This window comes from Podarcis raffonei, chromosome 5 (assembly GCF_027172205.1).
Source record: "Podarcis raffonei isolate rPodRaf1 chromosome 5, rPodRaf1.pri, whole genome shotgun sequence".
NCBI lineage: Eukaryota > Metazoa > Chordata > Lepidosauria > Squamata > Lacertidae > Podarcis > Podarcis raffonei.
In genome coordinates this window covers 99595834-99619166 of record NC_070606.1, presented here as the reverse complement: position 1 = coordinate 99619166, position 23333 = coordinate 99595834, and the positions used below count along the sequence as shown (strand labels likewise).

The window sequence follows — 23333 nt, the reverse complement described above, 5'->3', positions numbered from 1 at the left end:
GAGAGAGAGAGAGAGAGAGAGAGAGAGAGAGAGAGAGAGCAAACCTCATTCAAAACATCAACATTTGTCCGTGGCGGAGGCGGGAATTTGAACCCAGGACTCACCGAGGCAAGCGTGCTCACCTTAAGAACCTAAGAAGCCCATGCATCGGGTCAATGGCCCATCTAGTCAGGGAATCATAGAATCAGAGAGTTGGAAGGGACCCCCAAGTATCATCTAGTCCAACCCTCTGCAATGCAGGAAGCTGGGAGAGATCATCAGGGGGTTTGGACTGGGTGTCCATTAATATGCAGATGATACCCAGCTCTACCTCTCTTTCAAATCAGAACCAGTGAAGGCGATGAAGGTCCTGTGTGAGTGTCTGGAGGCGGTTGGAGGATGGATGGTGGCTAATAGATTGAGGTTGAATCCTGACAAGACAGAAGTACTGTTTTTGGGGGACAGGGGGCAGGTGGGTGTGGAGGACTCCCTGGTCCCGAATGGGGTAACTGTGCCCCTGAAGGACCAGGTGCACAGCCTGGGAGTCATTTTGGACTCACAGCTGTCCATGGAGGCGCAGCTCAATTCTGTATCCAGGGCAGCTGTTTATCAGCTCCATCTGGTACACAGGCTGAGACTCTCCCTGCCTGCAGACTGTCTCGCCAGAGTGGTGCATGCTCTGGTTATCTCCCACTTGGACTACTGCAATGCGCTCTAAGTGGGGCTACCTTGGAAGGTGACCTGGGAACTACAACTAATCCAGAATGCGGCAGCTAGACTGGGGACTGGGAGTGGCCACCGAGACCATATAACACCAGTCTTGAAAGACCTACATTGGCTCTCAACACAATTCAACATGTTGGGGTTGACCTTTAAAGACCTAAACAGCCTCAGTCCAGTATGCCTGAAGGAGTGTCTCCACCCCCATCGTTCTGCCCAGAGACTGAGGTCCAGCGCCAAGGGCTTTCTGGCAGTTCCCTCATTGTGAGAAGCAAAGCTACAGGGAACCAGGCAGAGGGCCTTCTTGGTAGTGGCACCCGCCCTGAGGAACGCCCTCCCACCAGATGTCAAAGAGAACAACAACTAGCAGACTTTTAAAAGACATCTTAAGGCAGGGTACAAATTTATTATTATTATTATTATTATTATTATTATTATTATTATTATTATTATTATATCTCAGCTAAAGCATTCATGGCAGATGACCATCCAACCTCTGCTTACAAACCTCCAAGGAAGGAGAGTCCACAACTTCCTGAGGGAGACCGTTCCTCTGTCAAACAGCTCTTACTGCCAGAAAGTCCTTCCTGATGTTTAGTCCAACAACATCTGGGGACCCACAGGTTGAGAACCACTGCCCTAGACAGTGCACTGCCCCAAACATTTGTAGGGCACCACGTTGGCCAATGCTGGCCTACACAATGCTTTGCAAATCCTCTTCAAAAAATGTTTCCGGCTCCTGATTTGTTGGCGGATCGCAAGGCAGACCGGACCAGCTCCAAGATCAACATGGAACCAAACCATGCTTAGACTTCTCTAACTATGGTTTGGCACAGTATCTCAGCTGAACACAACTCCTGGCTCATTTTGCACCACTTTGTTGAGCTGCGTAGGGCTCAGCGCCACACACTGGAGCCCAGGTGTCAGGAATTCAATCATCACGGGGGAGAGCATAGAACCGTAGAGTTGAAAATGACCCCGAAGGCCATCTAGACCAGCCCCCTGCAATGCAGGAATCTCAGTTAAAGCACCAGAGACAGATGGCCATCCAACCTCTGCTGAAAAGCCTTCAAGGAAGGAGAGTCCACCACCTCCAGAGGGAGACTGTTCCTCTGTTGAACAGCTCTTACTGTCAGAAAGTCCTTACTGATGTTTAGTTTGAATCTCCTTTCTTGTAAACTTGAAGCCATGGGTTCGAGTCCTGCCCTCCAGAGCAGGAGTGGACACACCCTGGAGACAGGCTCCCTAGCTGGCTTCTCCCGAAACCTGGAACGCGAAGGATCCATGCACAAAAGGAGCACGGCTAAAGAATCCCACAAGTTCTACCACACATGGTGGACACGCAAGATAACAAAAGGATTCTGGGAGATGATTTATAATGAGTTGAAAAAAATGTTTAAAATAACGTTTGTGAAACAACCAGAGGTTTTTTTATTAGGGATTTTAGGTGCAGAAATACCAAGGGAGCAGAAACGACTATTTATGTATGCAACGACAGCAGCACAGATGCTACTGGCCCACAGATGGAAAGAAGATAAAAGTCCCAGCCAGAGACGAATGGATGATGAAGATGATGGACTAGGCCGAAATGGCGAAACTGACTGGGAAAATCAGAAACCAGGAAGAGAAGAACTTTAAGAAGGAAAGGGGGAAATTTGCAATGTATTTAAGAGAACACTGTAAACAACTAAAAACTTTTGCAGGATTTGAGTAACGCTTGTAATGAAGGATAACTATAAGAAAACGCATTATTGACAAAATTAACAAAAGATAAATGAAAATTAACAGTGTACTAGATAGATTAAGTGGTAGATACACAATGGAGTGGCGAGAAGTCGTTGGAAACTTCAGAAGAATGCACTGTGATGTGATGTAACAAATATCATTACTCTTATTGCTATTTTGGTTAATCCATTTGTTTACTTCTTTTTAATCTAAATAAAGCATTTGGGGGGAAAATATGGTAGAAATGGATTATTTGAGAAAATAAGAGAAGCGGTTAGAAAAAGATTGATAATGGTAACCATGGAGGGGAGTCAAAGGATTCAGGGAATTCTAAATGATGACGTTGATGTTTAATGTTTGCATTTAAATTCGCAAACCTAATAAAAAAGATTTGACTCGAGAATTCCACAAGTTGCGGCCCTCGCCCCCCCCCCCCACATTGCCTGTCCTTTCCCCCTCTCTGCACAGCTGGCCAGGGCAGCTCCAGAGCTCTTGACAGCAGAGCAGGAAGGCGCAGGATCCTGCCCCCCCTCCAACCCCTGCCTTTGTAATTAGACTCACAATAAATGCAGGAAGCCATGCGCAAGGAACACAATGTTCACAGCTGCCATTCACAGCTAAATAATTAGTCAATATTGGGCTCCCAACACTGCCCCCGGCGCTCATGCCAATCTGGAGGGGGGGAGGCACTTGTCCTCGCGTCACACCAGGCCGTCCTTCGCTGCTGTTCCCGTAAGCCGGCATCCTGGCCTCGCAGGAGACAGGGCCGACCCACTGCTAATCCAGCAAGATTCCTAAATGCAAAACTCGGCGGGGGTTGAGTCGGGGAGGGTGGAGAGGCAGAACCCTCCAAAGCCGCACACACACGCAGAAAAAGACCTTTGCATCTCTGCGCCGGCCGACTCTTGGAAAGCTCGTCTTCTTTTTCCTAAAAAAACCCCAACTCGCCGCAGAACGCTGCAGCACGATTGCTGACCGAGCCGAGACCTTGGCAGCAAGCAGGTGCTCAGAGATCCGTACCGGTTGCCTGCTTGCTGCAGGGCCAATTCTGTGGTGTTGCTCTTAGTATATACAGTGGTACCTCTGGTTACGTACTTAAATCGTTCTGGAGGTCTGTTCTTAACCTGAAACTGTTCTTAACCTGAAGCACCACTTTAGCTAATGGGGCTTCCCGCTGCTGCCGTGCCGCTCCCTCTTCCATGGGATATTTGAAGATGGCTCTCCTATCTTCCCTCTGTCTCCTCTTTCCCAGGCATACTCAGCTCCTCCAACCATCTCCAAACCCTTGATCATCTTGGTCACTAGAGACTGTGCTGCTTTTATGACTGGCTATTCTCCTACCTAGTAGACAGGTGGATCCTTCCTCCATCCCCTCACCTATCAGTTGTAGCTCTTGCAACCCAGCTTATTCCTTGGGGAGGCTGATGAGGACACTCAAGTGACCAGCTAAGGCCCTTGACTTACAAAGACTCTAATTTGACCAGTTCAGCAACAGAATCATCTGTTAGATTCTGACCTTTGCTAATACAGGACCGCAAGAATGGGAAGGAGCTCAGGCCATCATGCAGACTGACCTCCCGAACCTGCAAGACAAAACTTCTTTTTGCTGATGTTTATCCCTGTTTCAAGGAGGAAACTGAAAACTCAGGGCTGCCGCCTTCTCCTTAAAAAAAGAAGAAGAAATGATTTACCTAGCAGCTTGAACTCAAAAGTCTGCAGGCTTTTTATTTCCTTAAGAAAATAATTTGTTTCCCCTACGTGCTCACACCCATGCAACGCGGACTGCAATTACAGGAAATGCAACAAGGAATTCAGTTTAGTCACTGGAAAATGGTTCATCATCGGCCACCAATACTAGGGTATTTTTTCCCCTTAAAATTGGAGGGGTGGGTGTGTCTGTGTGTCAACAGCTCTGCCTAGTCATTTACCTAGTATTGCCTCCCAGACTTTGGGCTGGCATACGAGCCACCAGATGAACTTGTCTCGCGTCAGGGCTGCTGACACCTTATCGATGTGTTGCGTCTCCCAAGCCCATCCCAGAGTTCATTAAATGTAGATAGCGCCCTTCTTTTAACTGCCAGGCTAATGTTTATTAATGAGGCGCGCAGCATCCGAGAAGATGGAGAGCTTCCCTGAAAGGCTACGACAGGCCCGGGAGAGCCCTCCGTCCTCATGGCTGAAGCACACCTCGGGAGCTTTCAAAATTAACACACTTATTTATTTTAATTCCTTACTGTCTGGCCCTGTTAAGGGAACAGGCTCGGGCATTTAACAGCATCAGACAAAATTCCGTTCCTGCGTCACTTCTGGTCTGTCTAGTTTAGCTGTTGCCTAAATGGTTTTAGACCACATATTTAAGAGTGCAGGCTGGTTCCGACCGCACAGGGCTTAGAGGCAGCAAGGAATACAGTAAGGGCTACCCCAGGAGACCCCACATGAATCATAACCCCCCGATTCCCATCCTCCATTCTTTTTTAAAATAGCAAGTTTACGGCACTTGTAAAACCTGAGATATGAGATAAGATCTACAGGCACCGTTCTTCTCATGTCAACATCCTTCTTAATTTGTGGAGCCCAGAATTCAACAAAGTATTCCAAGTGTGGTCTGATCACGGCAGAATAGAGGGGGGACTATTACTTCCCTTAGGATGTGGGTGGCGCTGTGGGTTAAACCACAGAGCCTAGGACTTGCCGATCAGAAGGTTGCTGGTTCGAATCCCCGCGACGGGGTGAGCTCCTGTTGCTCGGTCCCAGCTCCTGCCAACCTAGCAGTTTGAAAGCACGTCAAAGTGCAAGTAGATAAATAGGTACCACTCCGGCGGGAAGGTAAACGGCATTTCCGTGTGCTGCTCTGGTTTGCCAGAAGCGGCTTAGTCATGCTGGCCACATGACCAGGAAGCTGTACGCCGGCTCCCTCGGCCAATAAAGCGAAATGAGCGCCGCAACCCCAGAGTCGGTCACGACTGGACCTAACGGTCAGGGGTCCCTATACCTTTACCTATTACTTCCCTTGTCCTGGACACTCGACTTCTGTTGATGCAGCCTAGAATAGCATTCACTTTTTTTGCTGCTGCATCACACTGTTGGCCCCTGTCAAGCTTCTGGTCCACCAAGACCCCTAGATCATTTTCACATGTAATGCTAGTAAGCCAGGTGCCCCCCATCCTATATTTGTGCATCTGGTTCTTCCCGCCTAAATGCAGAACCTTAACTTGGTCCCTATTAGTTACAGCTAGGTAGCTGTGTTGGTCTGCCGTAGTTGAAACAAAATAAAAAAATTCCTTCCAGTAGCACCTTAGAGACCAACTAAGTTTGTCATTGGTATGAGCTTTCGTTTGCATGCACACTTCTTCAGAAATTCATTTCATAGAATCATAGAATCATAGAGTTGGAAGAGACCACAAGGGCCATCGAGTCCAACCCCCTGCCAAGCAGGAAACACCATCAGAGCACTCCTGACATATAGTTGTCAAGCCTCTGCTTAAAGACCTCCAAAGAAGGAGACTCCACCACACTCCTTGGCAGCAAATTCCACTGTCAAACAGCTCTTACTGTCAGGAAGTTCTTCCTAATGTTTAGGTGGAATCTTCTTTCTTGTAGTTTGGATCCATTGCTCTGTGTCCGCTTTTCTGGAGCAGCAGAAAACAACCTTTCTCCCTCCCCTATGTGACATCCTTTTATATATTTGAACATGGCTATCATATCACCCCTTAACCTCCTCTTCTCCAGGCTAAACATGCCCAGCTCCCTTAGCCGTTCCTCATAAGGCATCGTTTCCAGGCCTTTGACCATTTTGGTTGCCCTCCTCTGGACACGTTCCAGTTTCTCAGTGTCCTTCTTGAACTGTGGTGCCCAGAACTGGACACAGTACTCCAGGTGAGGTCTGACCAGAGCAGAATACAGTGGCACTATTATTTCGTTAGCTTGCGCCCAGTTCTCCAATCTGTTAAGGTCACCTCGAATCCCAATTCTGTCTTTGACAGCATTAGCTACCCTTCCCAGTTTGGCGTCGCCTCATTTCTCCTCCCAGTCTCCTCTTCTCCAAGCTAAACAGGCCCAACTCCCTCAACCGTTTCTCATAAGGCTTGGCTGCCAGACCTTTAACTATCTTGCAGCTTGCCACTATATAGTCCGATATTTGATTTGTTTTCCAGAACTGGCTTTTACATGACGCAAAAGAACAAACATAATTTGGAAACTAAGTGTTAGGGAAACAGGACACTGGAGCTGCCATGTGAATAACAACAACAACACAATAGTAAAAACACAATAAAACATCAAACATTAAAGGTCCAGCGCCGAGGGCCTTCTGGTGGTTCCCTCTCTGCGGGAAGCCAAGTTACAGGGAACCAGGCAGAGGGCCTTCTCGGTGGTGGCGCCCGCCCTGTGTCACGCCTTCCCACCAGATGTCAAAGAGATAAACAACCACCAGACTTTTAGAAGACATCTGAAGGCAGCCCTGTTTAGGGAAGCTTTTAATGTTTAATAGGTTATTATATTTTAGTGTTTTGTTGGAAGCCGCCCAGAGTGGCTGGGGGGACCCAGCCAGATGGGTGGGGTATAAATAAATTATTATTATTATTATTATTATTATTATTATTATTATTATTATTATTTTATTATTAAATACTTCCCTAAACAGGGCAGCCTAGATGTGCCTTTGGCCTGATTCAGGCACAGGTCTATTATCCTGTTCTGTCTCAGTTCAAGGCATTTTCCTATGTTCCAGTTGCAGACATGAAATCCTTAGGACGGCCATTCCATTATTCTCCATCTTCTCTCACTTGGCAACCTTTCGTCCTACCTTTGCTGGTTCATCTGATGGAGACTTCGGATACTCTAAGCCAGGCTTCCTCAACCCTCCCGATGTTTTTGGCCTACAACTCCCATGATCCCAATCTAGCAGGACCAGTGGTCAGGGATGATGGGAATTGTAGTCTCAAAACATCTGGAGGGCCAAGGTTGAGGAAGCCTGCTCTTTTTGTTGTTGTTGTTTAGTCATTTAGTCGTGTCCGACTCTTCGTGACCCCCTGGACCAGAGTACGCCAGGCACTCCTGTCTTCCACAGCCTCCCGCAGTTTGGTCAAACTCATGCTGGTAGCTTCGAGAACACTGTCCAACCATCTCATCCTCTGTCGTCCCCTTCTCCTTGTGCCCTCCATCTTTCCCAACATCAGGGTCTTTTCCAGGGAGTCTCCTCTTCTCATGAGGTGGCCAAAGGATTGGAGCCTCAGCTTCAGGATCTGTCCTTCCAGTGAGCACTCAGGGCTGATTTCCTTCAGAATGGAGAGGTTTGATCTTCTTGCAGTCCATGGACTCTCAAGAGTCTCCTCCAGCACCATAATTCAAAAGCATCCATTCTTCAGCGATCAGCCTTCTTTATGGTCCAGCTCTCACTTCCATACATCACTACTGGGAAAACCATGGCTTTAACTATACAGTCCTTTGTTGGCAAGGTGATGTCTCTGCTTTTTAAGATGCTGTCTAGGTTTGTCATTGCTTTTCTCCCCCCTTTAATGCCACACGATGGCCTGTGGTGCCATTTCGCTGAACTACCCGCAATCTCTGATTAGCAAGCCTTAAAAGGAGAGAGGTGCCCAGGCTGAGACGGGAACGGATAAAAACGTACAATAAACAAAGCTCAAAGTTTGGTTTCGTAAAGGTCAACAATTTGCTCTTGCTGTGGGTTCCTCTTCCCGGAAGCCGCTAAGGCGTGCAGCGGCTAAAACCCACCGCCAAGAATAGCTGGGGAGGTTTTCTAAAATCAACACCTTCCGTTTACTGGTGGCCCCAAGAAATGAGGGTAAAACAGGTTAGGAAAGGAGGACTTCGCATGGATGTCCCTGATGGCCAAAAATGGTTCCTTCCTCTTTCATGCACCCACAAATATTGCACGGACGCGAATAAGACTGAACAGCCCTTACCTTAATGATTTCTCAGAATGACCAAAGAAGCCATTAGTTTAGAGGGAAAACAATTCAGAGACCTGATAAAAGTTCATAAAAATTATACATGGCCCCGGAAAAGTGGACACCCAATAATGCATGGATGAACACCTAATGTTTACTGGATGGATTTCCCCCCAAATTGATTTCTGAATTCTGAATTTATTGTTATTCAAGTTTTATACTGTATTTTATGCTGTTTTTTGTTGCATCTATTAAGTGTTTTAAATTTGTTGTTAGCCGCCCTGAGCCCGGTTTTCTGAACCAGAAAGGGTGGGGTATAAATAAATAAAATGTTATTTTATTATAATAAAGGTTGGAAGATTTAGGACGGATAAAAGGAAAGCCCTTCTTCACACAGTGCAGAGTTAAACTGTGGAACTCCTTGCCCCAGGAGGCCACGATGACCACCAACCTAGATGGCTATAAAAGAGGATTAGACAAAATCATGGAGGAGGAGAGAGCTATCGATGGCTACTAGTCAGGATGGCTCCACAGTCGGAGGCAGAAATGCTTCTGGATCGTAGTTTCTGGAAACCCCAGGAGGGGAGAATTTATCTCCTGCTTGTGGGTCTTAATGTGAGAAGAGGATGCTGGTCTAAATGGACCACAGGCCTGATCCTGCTGGATGTTCTGATGCCTACCTCCCCCCGCTGCCTCACCTGTTTCTGTCCTTCGCACCGACACAGAAATGTTACGTACACACAAAGAGAGGAAGCCCCAAGCAACATTCACAAGTCCTTTGGGGAAAGACGGAGACATTTTCTCAACCAAGAGAGAGCAAGAAGTGAAGACATTTGTTGGGTTTTAAACTCTGCTTGTTGGATTTGCACTCCCATGGGGCCACGTTCAGCCCGGACACTGAGGTCCAGCACTGAGGGCCTTCTGGCGGTTCCCTCATTGTGAGGTTACAGGGAACCAGACAGAGGGCCTTCTCGGTGGTGGCGCCCGCCCTGTGGAACTCCCTCCCTTCAGATGTGAAGGAAATAAGCAAGTATATTCTCTTTAAAAGACATCTGAAGGCAGCCCTGTTCAGGGAAGTTTTTAATATTCATCGCTTCTCGGCCTTTTGGCTAAGATCAAGTGCAGGGAAGTTTTTAATATTTAATGCTGTATTGTTTTTAACACTTGATTGGAAGCCGCCCAGAGTGGCTGGGGAAACTCAGCCAGATGGGCGAGGTATAAATAATAAATTATTATTATTATTATTATTATTATTATTATTATTATTATTATTATTATTATTAAGAGTTTGGTGCTAGTGGAAGACACCCCTGTGCACCTCAATAATGGGTTACTTGAGAGACAGCTGTGGGAACTGTAGTTTCCCCCAGAGAGCTACAATTCCCAAAGTTCCCCAGGAAGAAGGCTTGATTGTTAAATCTCCTGGGAATGGCAGGGGTGTCTCCAAACAACTCTCTGCTCCCTAAACAAACTACATTTTCCAGGAGTCTTTGGGAGCAGCCATGAGAGTGAAGAGGCATCATAGTGCGTGACATGTGCAATGTCTGCCCAATGGAGGGTCACCTCCTTGTGACATTTACCTGCAAGAGGCAGCATTGGGTTTCTGCAGCAGGCTCCAAGCACCGGGAAGAACATTGCAGCAGCTGTGTTGCCATACGAGAAGAAAGACCATCTTCCGAAAAGCTTCCCCTCTGGGCAAATTTTCTGGATCTGCTTCTTAAGAGGCCAGTCTCTCTCTCTCTCCCCCCCCCCCCCCCCGACTTGCTATTTGCGTGCGTGTGTGACACAGACAGGATGGAAGGAAAACTTGTTGACAGCTAAAAGGTAAAAGCAAATATTGTATTTTTAGAGCACCGGGCTGACTCTGACAGGCGCCTTGGTTTGTAAGTGCCCAGGCCTCTAACGCTGAGCTGAGCCGCCGCTTGAAAAATAAAGGGAGAAAGAGAGAGAGAGAGAGAGAGAAATACAGCCATTACATTTCCAGGGCACAATGAGTCACTATCCAAGGTCTAAAATAGAAGATAAATAATTTTTCAGAAGCTGCCATCGCTCCTGGAGGCTGGGGTGGGGGAAAAGATGGGGGAACCATTCCAGAAATTCAAACACCTCCAAAACCTTCAACGCTTTGATCAATTTCCTTCTCTGTTTAACTGGGGCTTTTAACATTTTATCATACCCAAAAGGGGTATAATGACAATGGCCTGGAAGTGTTAAAATGGGAATAATAATAATAATAATAATAATAATAATAATAATAATAATAATGGGATAGGTTGGATAATGGGATGCAGGTGGCGCTGTGGGTTAAACCACAGAGCCTAGGGCTTGCCGATCAGAAGGTCGGCGGTTCGAATCCCTGCGACGGAGTGAGCTCCCGTTGCTCAGTCCCAGCTCCTGCCAACCTAGCAGTTCGAAAGCACATCAAAGTGCAAGTAGATATATAGGTACTGCTTCAGCGGGAAGGTAAACGGCATTTCCGTGCATTGCTCTGGTTTGCCAGAAGCGGCTTAGTCATGCTGGCCACATGACCCGGAAGCTGTACGCCGGCTCCCTCGGCTCATAGAGCGAGATGAGCGCCGCAACCCCAGAGTCGGCCACGACTGGACCTAATGGTCAGGGGTCCCTTTACCTTTACCTTAGGTTGCATAATGAGAAGAGTCTGGCATTCCCCTGGGGGGGGGGCAGGGAGCTGCAGTTTTGCCAGTTCTGTCACTGAAAGGATGGAAATCCACAGCGGATGTCCCTGGTTCAGATCTCTCCCCAAGCAACTCACCAGTTGCCCAGAAGAAGCCTGCTTCTCCCCCCACCAATGCAACTTGGCAATGATAGTCCCTATCTTGCAGGGCTGTTGCATGGATAACTGAAATATATATATATATACTGAGCAGAATATTCCTTGTTTTCAATATGAATCTCAAATATTGCCCTTTTGGACTTACTCAAACGCAGGTCTACTACCCAGCCAACAGATCCAAAAGTATGCAAGACCCTGATGTTTATAGTGGGCACTTTCTAGAGAACAATTCAAATTCTTCCTTAAGCTAATTTAATTTTTTATATACTCCTTTTCATAGGGCACCCAGCCCTCTCAAGGCAGCTCATGCAACAAGGTAGATTAAAAGGGCAAAACACACACACACACAACGACAACAGTTCAATTGAAAACCCAGCAGTAAAACAGGAAAAAAATAAGATAAAGGGGGAAATAGCAAGGGGGGGAAACAGCACTGGTGCTTTATTTGCACCTAGAAACTCTGGACCAGCTTCAGATTAATCAGTTAAAAGTGGATAGAAACAAGAGAGGTATTTGGAGGCAATTTGAAAGCAGTCAATAAGGCTGCCAAGAGAACTTCCCAAAGAAGGAGACTCCATAGTGATGGGTTCAAAACAGAGAAGTCCCTCTCTGCAGTACTTGCCAGCCTGACGGACTGTATTAGCAAGAAGAAAGTGCAGAGAGAGAAGTTTTCCCTCTGTTTCTCGTTAACACTAGAATTTGTGGACGTCCAGTGATGCCGAATGCTGGAATATTCAAGACAGGCAACAGACAGGAATTATTCGTGTAGCGCATAGCTACTGTATTTTTGCTCTATAAGACACACCTGACCATAAGACGCACCTAGTTTTTACAGGAGGAAAGAGGAAATGCCCCGGTTTTTTGAGGATCAGCTCAAAGTTGTGCAGCTTCTTTTGCAAAGGGGAAAAGCCCCCCTTTTTAAGGATCAGATCAAAGTTGTGGAGCTTACTTTGCAAAGGGAAAAAATCCTGTTTTTATGGGGTTCAACTCACAGTTCTGCAGCTTCTTTAGGAAAGGAAAGGGAGCTGTTTCTACAGTTTCCAGACAGATAATCTAATTAGCCAGTCACATGCAGAACATTCAACAATGGAGGCATGGGAAAGGGGGTGGAAAGGGAGCCAGCGATCGACCACACATTCACCCCATAAGACGCACAGACATGTTAGGAGGAAAAAAGTGTGTCTTATGGAGCGAAAAATACGGTAAACTGTGGAACTCACACAGGAGGCAGTGGTGCCAGCATCAACCTGGAAGGCTTGAGAAAAGGTTGAGACAAATTCATGGAGGAAGAAAAAACTTATCAGCTGCTATGAGCCAGGATGGCTCTGCTCTGAATCAGCCTTGGTCCAGTATATCTGAAGGAGCGTCTCCACCCCCATCGTTCTGCCTGGACACTGAGGTCCAGCGCCGAGGGCCTTCTGGCGGTTCCCTCACTATGAGAAGCCAAGCTACAGGGAACCAGGCAGAGGGCCTTCTCGGTAGTGGTACCTGCCCTGTGGAACGCCCTCCCACCAGATGTCAAAGAGAACAACAACTACCAGACTTTTAGAAGACATCTGAAGGCAGCCCTGTTTAGGGAAGCTTTTAATGTTTGATGTATCACAGTATTTTAATGTTTTTTTGGAAGCCGCCCAGAGTGGCTGGGGAAGCCCAGCCAGATGGGTGGGGTATAAATAATAAATTATTATTATTATTATTATTATTATTATTATTATTATTAATCCCAGTTGCTTCTGAATCCCACTTGTTGGACACCATAGGAGGGGAGAATTGATTGTGCGTGTGAATGCTGCTTGGGGGTTTCTCAATGTGGGGATCTGCGTTGGCCCCTGTGAGAACAAGATGGTGGACTAGATGGGCCACTGGCCTGACCCAGCAGGCCTTTCTTATGTTCCTACAATGTCAGGTGAAGTCTCAGGCGCCAGGTAGCAGCTCGCTTGCAGGTTGCCGTGAAACCTCAGGCAATGTCTCACTCTGGTGCTGCAAAGCATCGAAGCCACTAGGTCTTTTTCTGTGTTAGTTCAACTTTGTGTCCCGCTTCCTCAAACAATACGCAGGTTAGACTACAACCTAAAAACCAGACAAATTTACTTTGATGGTGACCAGACCAGCTTCCCAGCTCCCACCTTGAACACTGCAGTTTAGCAGACAGAGAGGCATCGCCAGTGCTTTTTTTCTTAAAAAAACGTTCAGGCGTACTCTCATTTTGACTCAAGAAAATCACCATGTTCTAGTTCAACTCGGGGAAAATAAATACAGGAAATGGATAAGGTAAAGGTAAAGGAACCCCTGACCATTAGGTCCAGTCGTGGTGACTCTGGGGTTGCGGCGCTCATCTGGCTTCATTGGCCGAGGGAGCCGGCGTACAGCTTCCGGGTCATGTGGCCAGCAGGACTAAGCCACTTCTGGCGAACCAGAGCAGCGCACGGAAAAGCCATTTACCTTCCTGCCAGAGCAGTACCTATTTATCTACTTGCACTTTTTTTGTGTGCTTTCGAACTGCTAGGTTGGCAGGAGCAGGGACCGAGCAACAGGAGCTCACCCCCGTCGCGGGGATTCGAACCACCGACCTTCTGATTGGCAAGTCCTAGGCTCTGTGGTTTAACCCACAGTGCCACCTGCGTCCCTTCTGGATAAAGTACTGTACAACTCACAAAATGTTTAGGGGTATTCGTACCCCTAGAAAAAACCCACCTTACTGCAAACCCAGCTTAGGCTGAAATTGAATTGCATGAGAGATTTAAAACAATATATACATTTCTATATATATTAGGCTGTACAGAGGCACACATGCTCATGAGTTTGCATGGGCATCAAAGGCAAGGTGCAAGCAGGAGCGTGGCAAGAGGCTCTCTTCTGTGTGACCTGCTTTTGAATAAACAATGTTATATTCCACAGTCAATTATCTCCAAAGTACAAAGTGTTCTGTTACCAAAAAAAGACAGTAAGCAGCGGCTGGTCTGAGAGGGCGCATCTGCGCACCGGAGCGAGCGCTTAATCTTTTGTGTTCCCGTATAATTTTATACAAATGGGGTCGGTTTGGAGGCCGCAGACAAGATCCTGCCATTCCCCTTTTAGCCCTATTATTCTGCAAAGCATCTAATTGCAGGCTTCGGCGAGAGGTGCTGGCATTGCTAGGGAAAGGAGAGGAGGTACGCTTTGCACAGCTCGGTAACAAGGCTTCCGAAAGGAAAGTGGAAAAACAAATCATGGCTTGTGCGCATCGAACGGAAGGGGCCTAATAAGGCCCACAGGACAAACACTCCCCGTTATTACAGCTTCGTTATGCAAGGAAATGCCTTCTGAAAATGTCTGGTTTTCGGGAACGCTGGCTCTCAAAAGCAATCAGAATCTGCAAGGCCAGATGCCCTCTTTCCTCTCCCCCTGTGCGGGCATCAGAAATGCAAGAGCATCTTGGCAGAAATGCTGGTCAACAGGTTTGTCTGCTCACTTGCACAGGAGCCCTCCTGCCATTTTCAGCAACCAGGACTCAGAAGCATTGCTTCTTCCAACTGTGGAGGCAGACCATAGCCATCGTGGCTGTTGTTTAGTCGTTTAGTCGTGTCCGCCTCTTCGTGACCCCCTGGACCAGAGCACGCCAGGCACTCCTGTCTTCCACTGCCTCCCGCGGTTTGGTCAAACTCATGCTGGTAGCTTCGAGAACACTGTCCCACCATCTCGTCCTCTGTCGTCCCCTTCTCCTTGTGCCCTCCATCTTTCCCAACATCAGGGTCTTCTCCAGGGAGTCTTCTCTTCTCATGAGGTGGCCAAAGTCTTGGAGCCTCAGCTTCAGGATCTGTCCTTCCAGTGAGCACTCAGGGCTGATTTCCTTCAGAATGGATGCGTTTGATCTTCTTGCAGTCCATGGGATTCTAAAGAGTCTCCTCCAGCACCAGAATTCAAAAGCATCCATTCTTTGGAGATCAGCCTTCTTTATGGTCCATCTTTCACTTCCATACATCACTACTGGGAAAACCATAGCTTTTACTTTACGGACCTTTGTTGGCATGGTGATGTCTCTGCTTTTTAAGATGCTGTCTAGGTTTGTCATTGCTTTTCTCCCAAGAAGCAGGTGTCTTTTAATTTCGTGGCTGCTGTCACCCTCTGCAGTGATCATGGAGCCGAAGAAAGTAAAATCTCTCACTGCCTCCATTTCTTCCTCTTCTATTCGCCAGGAGGTGATGGGAGCAGTGGCCATGATCTTCGTTTTTTTGATGTTGAGCTTCAGACCATATTTTGCGCTCTCCTCTTTCACCCTCATTAAAAGGTTCTTTAATTCCTCCTCACTTTCTGCCATCAAGGTTGTGTCATCTGCATATCTGAGGTTGTTGATATTTCTTCTGGCAATCTTAATTCCGGCTAGGGATTCATCCAGCCCAGCCTTTCGCATGATGAATTCTGCATAGAAGTTAAATAAGCAGGAAGACAATATACAGCCTTGCCGTACTCCTTTCCCAATTTTGAACCAATCAGTTGTTCCATATCCAGTTCTAACTGTAGCTTCTTGTCCCACATAGAGATTTCTCAGGAGACAGATGAGGTGATCAGGCACTCCCATTTCTTTAAGAACTTGCCATATTTTGCTACTAGCCACCAATGCCCTCTCCTTTCCGAATCTGTCCAAGGCGGCAGCAAAGGAAGTTGGCAGCTGAACTGCTGAACAAACACGATTTGGCGTAGAGGAAAGAGATTTATTAGAAATTTGCAGCAGAAACAGTTTTGATGCAGGGTATTATCTGTTAGCTGCTTGGAGCCTCGAGAAGAAGGGCAGGAAATATTAGATTTTATATCTGCATCCATATGAAAAATGTAAGAATCAAAGAAAACTAACAATGAATCTTCAGAGAGCTCTTCTAGGGCTTGTGGCTCCAACTGGACCACTCCTGATTCCTCAGCTAACTGGAAAGATGAATCTGAAGAAAACTTGTCCCAAAGTTAAGTTAAGAGGGAATAAGGAAGGAGTATCCAGGGACTGGGCCTCTTGCACATTCATGTGCAGCACATTGCTAGCCCACAAACAACCCACAATAAAGCTAACACTATTCTAGGCTGCATCAACAGAAGTCTAGTGTCCAGATCAAGGAAAATAATTGTCCCACTCTATTCTGCCTTGGTCAGACCACATCTGGAATACTGTGTCCAATTCTGGGCACCACAATTTAAGAAGGATGTTGACAAGCTGGAAGGTGTGTAGAGGAGGGCAACTGAGATGATCAAGGGTCTGGAAGGTTGCACTTCAAAGCTGCAGGTTTCAGTTGCTGTCTTGCTGTTCTCGGAGACGTTCTGCCCTCGCCTGCTCCAGGAACACACTAAGTTAATTAGCTGAATTATCTGCTTGAAGCGCAGGCAACCCCACGTTAAGCATCATCAGAGCTGCTTAAGCGCTCCTCAAGAGGAGGAGAAATCCAAAATCAACTCTGAGGGGGTGCTGCCCCATTGGGAAAGCCACAGGCAAAACTCTGGATGCGACCCTTTGACCTGGAACCAGAAGTTTGCTTCGCACCTCCATGGACTGACTCAGGCCTTTTGTTCATGCAGGCTGGATTGTTTGCGGAGCTCCAGCAACCCTGTGCACAGAGTCATGGGATTGTAGAGTTGGAAGGGGCTCCCAAGGGCCATCTAATCTAACCCCTAATCTAACCCCTCCAATGAAGGACAGCAAGCACAGCAGAGGCACAGGGGAGCAGGGTGAGACTCTGGGGCATATGGCAAGGTGATGATTCGGCGCATGCAAAGTGTGTGCACCTGGTCTGCAAAAAATCCCCTTCCCCTCCCAATGTTGATGTTGATGTTATTCATATCACCTGCACATACAAAACACATTTTCACGGTGGCATCAAAGGAGCAACATGTTTTCAGCCTGCGAAGGTGGAAATGGAAATTCCGATTTGCACACCGAAAAGCTGCTGGTTAGATGGGGGTGACTGCAAGTGCTTAAGATGGACATGGAAATCCCTGATTTGCCAAAGGGCAGGCAAAGTGGGTCTTCCGAAAACAATGTTTGCAAGGGTAAAAGCAACATCCAGCCACACCTGGTCCTAAATCATATAGCAAGGGTGAACTTGCTGGCGGCTTTGTTTGCACAGAAGAGGATGAGCTCTCCAAAGTTTATCCCACTTGAAAATCTTCTAGAATCATAGAATTGTAGAGGTGGAAGGGGTTGGCTTTATATATGGACCATGGGTTAGGAACATAAGAAGAGGATCTGCTGGATCAGGCCAGAGGCCCACCTAGTCCAGCATCCTGCTCTCAAAAAGGCCAAAAAATTGACTGCGTGAAATCCACAAGCAGGATTCACACACAAGAGCAGACTCCTGCCCTATGGTTTCCTGGTCCTGAAAAGCACTGCTGCCTCCAACTGTGGATATTTGGAGCTCTTTCAGATTACTTTTCTTTGGATGAAGACTTTTAATATTTTGTATTTGCATGTTTGGATTTGTGCATGGGGCTTCCTTCGCGCTTGAACCAGAAACTGCAGTTAGGGCAGGATGCTGGAGCACATTTGCTAACAGGAGGAAGGGCTGACAGGCATATAACGCTCCTGCTCAGAGATCTTCATGGGTTGGTGATTTGCTACCAGATCAAGATCAAGATGTTGTTATTAGTATATAAAGCCCTTAACAACTCAGGACCAGTTTGCCTACAATATCATCTCACCCAACATTTGCCCCCTTGACCGCTTCAGTCGGTGGAATTTGTACCTCTACAGGGGCCGCATAAGACCTGTTCCACATTTGTAAGAACTTAGCCATTTTGTGTGGCAGCTCCTAGACTTTGGAACTCCCTGCCAATTAACAACAGGCAAGTGCCTTCACTGCACTCTTTTCAGAAACCTGCTGAAACCATTCCTGTTTAGACAAGCCTACCTAGATGCTTAGACAGTTGGTGCGAGTCCTAAATCTGTTTTTAGTCTATTGTTATTTTAACTTTTTTGCATTGTTGTTGCTAATTCTCCCTGTGGATTATTGGATTGTGTTGTCTTTTCTTGTGAACTGCTTCGAGTGTTCTGAGATCAAGCAGCCTATAAATTTGATGAAATAAGTCAACAAATAAATAAATAAGTGCTGTATTACTAATTATCCGAATGTGTTTCACACGTCACGCTGTCTTCTTGCAAATCGCTTTGGGGCGCCTCTGAATGCGTGAAGCGAAATACAATGGTACCTCTGGTTGCGAACGGGATCTGTTCCGGAGGCCCATTCACAAGATGAAAAGAGCGCAACCCACAGTGGCACGTTTGCGCACACGCAGGTTGCAATTCGCTGCTTCTGCGCATGCGCGTGACATCATTTTGCGCGTCTGCACATGCGCGAGCAGCGAAACCCGGAAGTAACCCTTTCTGGTACTTCCGGGTCGCCGCGGGACATAACCTGAAAGAACATAACATGAAGCGGACGTAACATGAGGTATGACTGTACAGAAATCCAATAACCAACTCAACCGGCCTGTGGGACTCAAGACCCATGCCCTTCCCCGTTCCCCACACCCATCGCCAGGGTCGGACACTGCCTCTTACCTTTGGCTGCAGGAGAGGGGGCTGAGGTGTGGCGGCCGGTTCCGTGATGTAGGTTTTCTTGGCTCCGGATGCTGGGTACTGCCCTGTGGGATTCAGGGCCGCAGACCCGGGAGAAGGGTATGTCGCCTCCGGCTTCCAGGCATTTTGCGGCACGTAGGATGGATCCGAGCCAGTCCTCCCTCCGTAGCCTCCGGGGTGGGCCGGATCTTGGTAGCGGCCCTGGGGGCCCCCGTACCCATAGCTTGGCTCTGGGTGAGGGGCGGTTTGGGGCGTGTAGCCGTAATCCGCGGCCCGGGGCTGAGACGGCACGTAGGGCGCTGGACCCAGAGAAGACGCTGGTTGAGCCGCTTGGTTGGGGGCCAGACTGCTATACTGGGGGGCTGGTGGCTGGAAGTGGGGGGCCGGCTGGGCCGACTTCACTTGCACGTTGAAGGTCGGGCGGTTCGGGGTGGAAGCCGTGCTGTAGGACGCCGGAACAGGCTGAGGTTTCAAGGTGCCGACCGGGGTCACAGGGATGGGCTGAGAACCAGGCTTGGATGCTGATTTCTTGGTGGCCGTCAGGGGAGGCTGGTTTGGGATGACCATACGCTTGTGGCCAGTGACCGGGGTGGCCATCGGAGGCGTAGCGATGGGAGATCCGCCCAGAATCCCAGAGCCCTGCATGTGGGAAGAGAGACACCAGCAACAGACCATTAATTTACCGTATTTTTTGCACCATAACACTCACTTTTTTCCTCCTTGAAAGTAAGGGGAAATGTCTGTGCGTGTTATGGAGCGAATGCCTACGGATGGCGGGGGGATCTGCTGCAGTTGTGAGCAGAGGATCCATGGTTCCCCTTCCTTCCCTCCTCCGTGGTTCGCTTTGAAACAACAAAGCGGGAGAAGAGCCGCTGAGTGGGGAGGAGAGAGGGACAGAGAGCCTGCTTGCTTTAAAGGAGCAAAGCAGGAGAGTTGGCTCCTTTAAAGCAAGCAGGCTCTCTGTCCCTCTCTCCTCCCCACTCAGCTTGCTAAATAGCATTATTAGCAGCATCCTTCTCCACACACCCCATGCGTGCTCCTTGTCCCTTGAGTGCTTTTCCTTCCCTCCCCACTTAAAACGTGGTTACGAAGCATGGATCCACATGGATCCTCAGGATTTTTGCACTGGGTCACCCCAAATTCACCATCAGATCACATAGCATGTCCATGGCTACATCTTGCACCAAAAAAATCACGCACCCACTGTTGCCTGGGGTCGCAGTGGTGCAAAAACGTGGTTACAAAGCATGGATCCACATGGATCCTCAGGATTTTTGCATTGGGCTACTCCAAACTCACTGTCAGATCACATGTCTGTGGCCACAGCATGAACCACAAAAATCATACATCCACTGTTTCGTTTAGAATATTTTTTTTCTTGTTTTCCTCCTCTAAAAACTATGTGTGTGTTATGGTCTGGTGCGTGTTATAGAGCGAAAAATACGGTAGGTCAGGAATAACCTGCGCCTGAAGATTTGCCCCATTATGTACTGGTTTGTCCAAGCTAGGGACACGGGTGGCGCTGTGGGTTAAACCACAGAGCCTAGGGCTTGCCGATCAGAAGGTCGGCGGTTCGAATCCCCGCGATGGGGTGAGCTCCCGTTGCTCAGTCCCTGCTCCTGCCAACCTAGCAGTTCGAAAGCACGTCAAAGTGCAAGTAGATAAATAGGTACCGCTCCGGCGGGAAGGTAAATGGTGTTTCCGTGCGCTGCTCTGGTTCGCCAGAAGTGGCTTAGTCATGCTGGCCACATGACCCGGAAGCTGGACGCCGGCTCTCTCAGCCAATAAAGCAAGATGAATGCCGCAACCCCAGAGTCGGCCACGACTGGAGCTAATGGCCAGGGGTCCCTTTACCTTTACCTTTTGTCCAAGCTAAGAGAGCTCAAGAGCAGCCTTGTTCATGAGGTCCCAACCAAAGATCTTATTCTGGGGCAATCAGAATAAGATCCACTCTTTGACTGCTGATTCTGGACCCTAAACCGTTTTTTCTATCACTGACTTTTTGTGCAGTGTATATTGCAATGCTCTTTTGCTGCTATGGCTGATGGCTGACGCAAAAAAAGTTTCATTCATCATTCATGAGTTCCTGCAACTGGACTTTGGCTATCTAAAGATCAGTGAACTGTCCAAAAGTAGAAATGGGTCCTATTTTATACATTTCTCCTGGGTGACAGAACCAGTTAACAAAGGGAAGAAAAATAAAATATATACAGTGGTACCTTGGGTTAAGTAGTTAATTCGTTCTGGAGGTCCGTTCTTAACCTGAAACTGTTCTTAACCTGAAGCACCACTTTAGCTAATAGGGTCTCCCGCTGCTGCTGCGCCACCAGAGCACGATTTCTGTTCTCATCCTGAAGCAAAGTTGTTAACCTGAAGCACTATTTCTGGGTTAGCGGAGTCTGTAACCTGAAGCGTCTGTAACCTGAAGCGTATGTAACCCGAGGTACCACTGTATACAGTCGTACCTTGGCTCCCGAACGCCTTGGGAGTCGAACGTTCCAACTCCCGAACAATCAAAAACCGGAAGTGAGTGTTCCGGTTTTTGAACTATTTTTGGAAGCTGAACGTCCAATGGGGCTTCCATGGCTTCCGGTTGGCTGCAGGACCTTCCTGCAGCCAATCAGAAGCTGCGCTTTGGTTTCCGAACATTTTGGAAGTTGAACTGGACTTCCAGAATGGATTCCATTTGACTTGCAAGGTATGATGGTATAATTAGTTCTAAGTGGGGAAAAGTGGACATTTCCTCCCATCTAGAGTCATCACTCACCCCAGACATTAAAACCCCAGGATTAAATTATATTTGAGATGCTTCTTGCATTGCAAGGGGTTGGGCTGGATGACCCACGGGGTCCCATTCAACTCTAGAATTCTAAGATTCTGTCATTCCCTGAAACACCATTCTTTTTTTAAAAAAAATATTGGAAATTTCACAACATAACATAAACCCCCCACCCGCCCAATACAGAAATCCACCCTCATTAAATGTGAACATAACATATAATAAGCATAACATACAACAATACAAACAACCAAATGAAAGACTTCCTTTATCCTGTATCTGGCCTCCTTATTTACTTCTTATAAGCTGGTTCCTTTATGAATAATTATTAAGATTTTTCTAATTATAACTTAAATATCCACAAAGTCTCCTGCAGACATTAATCGAAACAAGTCCAGGTATGTACTTTAGGGCACTGTTTTGTGAAGGATTCTCTGCATTTCCCCCATGCTTTTCGAAACTCTTGTCTACTGTGATCTCTAATTGCCTCTGTTAATCTAGCCAGTTCAATATACTCTAACAGTTTGTCTTGCCATTCCTTTTTTGTTGGCACAGTTTCTTTTTTCCCATTTTTTAGCAATTTTCATTGCTAAAAATTCCTGAAACACCATTCAGGGCTGATGCGCGGTCTTCATTTTGGACTCTTGGGAGAAAGGTAAAAAAAATAAAAATCCAGGTTAAGCCAGGTTAATTTCCCTCATTTCTTTCATTTACAAGTTGCATCTGCAAAAAAGAAAAAGTGATTTGCCAGGAAGGAGAGATCAAGCTACAGAGAGATCAAGCTCTGCCTCCGCTGCCTGGGAGCAGTTTTCGGAGCGGGGGTGTAGGAAAGGGGTGTTAGATGCAGGGGAAAGTTTGGCTCACCTTTGCTTTAAACCCGGCGATAAAGCCACATTAAAGAAAAACGAAGGTCTTTTTGTATGTGTTTTTTAAGAGCTAAAAGGCATTGCCGGCTAGTGATGTTTAAAAAGAAAAAAATCGATATCTCACTAAGGCAGAACAAAGCAGCCTCTGTCAAAGAGCCAAACTTGAAGGCAGAGGGATTTGGGATGGGGGGGCTCAGAAAAGGGAAAAGGATTAATGCCAGGAGGAGAAGGAGGAGGCATCTCAAGAAAGGTGCGCTTGGATTCTAGCAAGAGGGTTTATGAGCTGCCCTTCTCCTTGACATGCTGGCTTTCTAGGTGCAAGGACATATTTGCAAGGAGCAGAATTTGGGCCTGTGCGCATCACCGCCTCAGTCCTCCTGGCATCAGCCTGCACTCTGAAATAGCAGAGGGACAGATTGGGTCTGTTCATTTGAGTTTTTATTGGTGTCTTGTATTCTTCCAATCAGGACATGGGTGGCGCTGTGGGTTAAACCACAGAGCCTAGGACTTGCCGATCAGAAGGTCGGTGGTTCGAATACCCGTGACGGGGTGAGCTCCCGTTGTTCGGTCCCAGCTCCTGCCAACCTAGCAGTTCGAAAGCGTGTCAAAGTGCAAGTAGATAAATAGGTACCGCTCCAGCGGGAAGGTAAATGCCATTTCCATGCGCTGCTCTGGTTCGCCAGAAGCGGCTTAGTCATGCTGGCCACATGACCCGGAAGCTGTACGCCGGCTCCCTCGGCCAGTAAAGCGAGATGAGCGCTGCAACCCCAGAGTTGGCCACGACTGGACCTACTGGTCAGGGGCCCCTTTACCTTTTTATTCTTCCAATCAGTTGACCACATTTCCATATTTTTCTAAAGAAAGAAGTCCTCATGGAAATGTTAGCATTTTAAAGCGCCCTGGTCCTAATCAGCAGGTTTCTGTACGCTGTTTTGCCCGTTCTAATGCATTTTTGTACATTATCTTGACATATATTTTTAAGGCACACTTTCCCTGGATACATAAATACCACAGGTTTTTTTGGCAA

General features: G+C 47.4%; 1 protein-coding gene across 6 annotated transcripts in view; it reads right to left on the bottom strand.

Moving 5' to 3' along the window:
• The window catches only part of LPP (LIM domain containing preferred translocation partner in lipoma), a 295814-nt gene that overhangs the window by 62350 nt on the left and 210131 nt on the right, over positions 1–23333 (bottom strand). For all 6 annotated transcript variants that reach the window (XM_053387367.1, XM_053387369.1, XM_053387365.1 and 3 more), the window contains one exon: positions 18644–19300. In XM_053387367.1, the coding sequence (XP_053243342.1) occupies positions 18644–19300 (657 nt within the window). The remainder of the gene's footprint in view (positions 1–18643; positions 19301–23333) is intronic.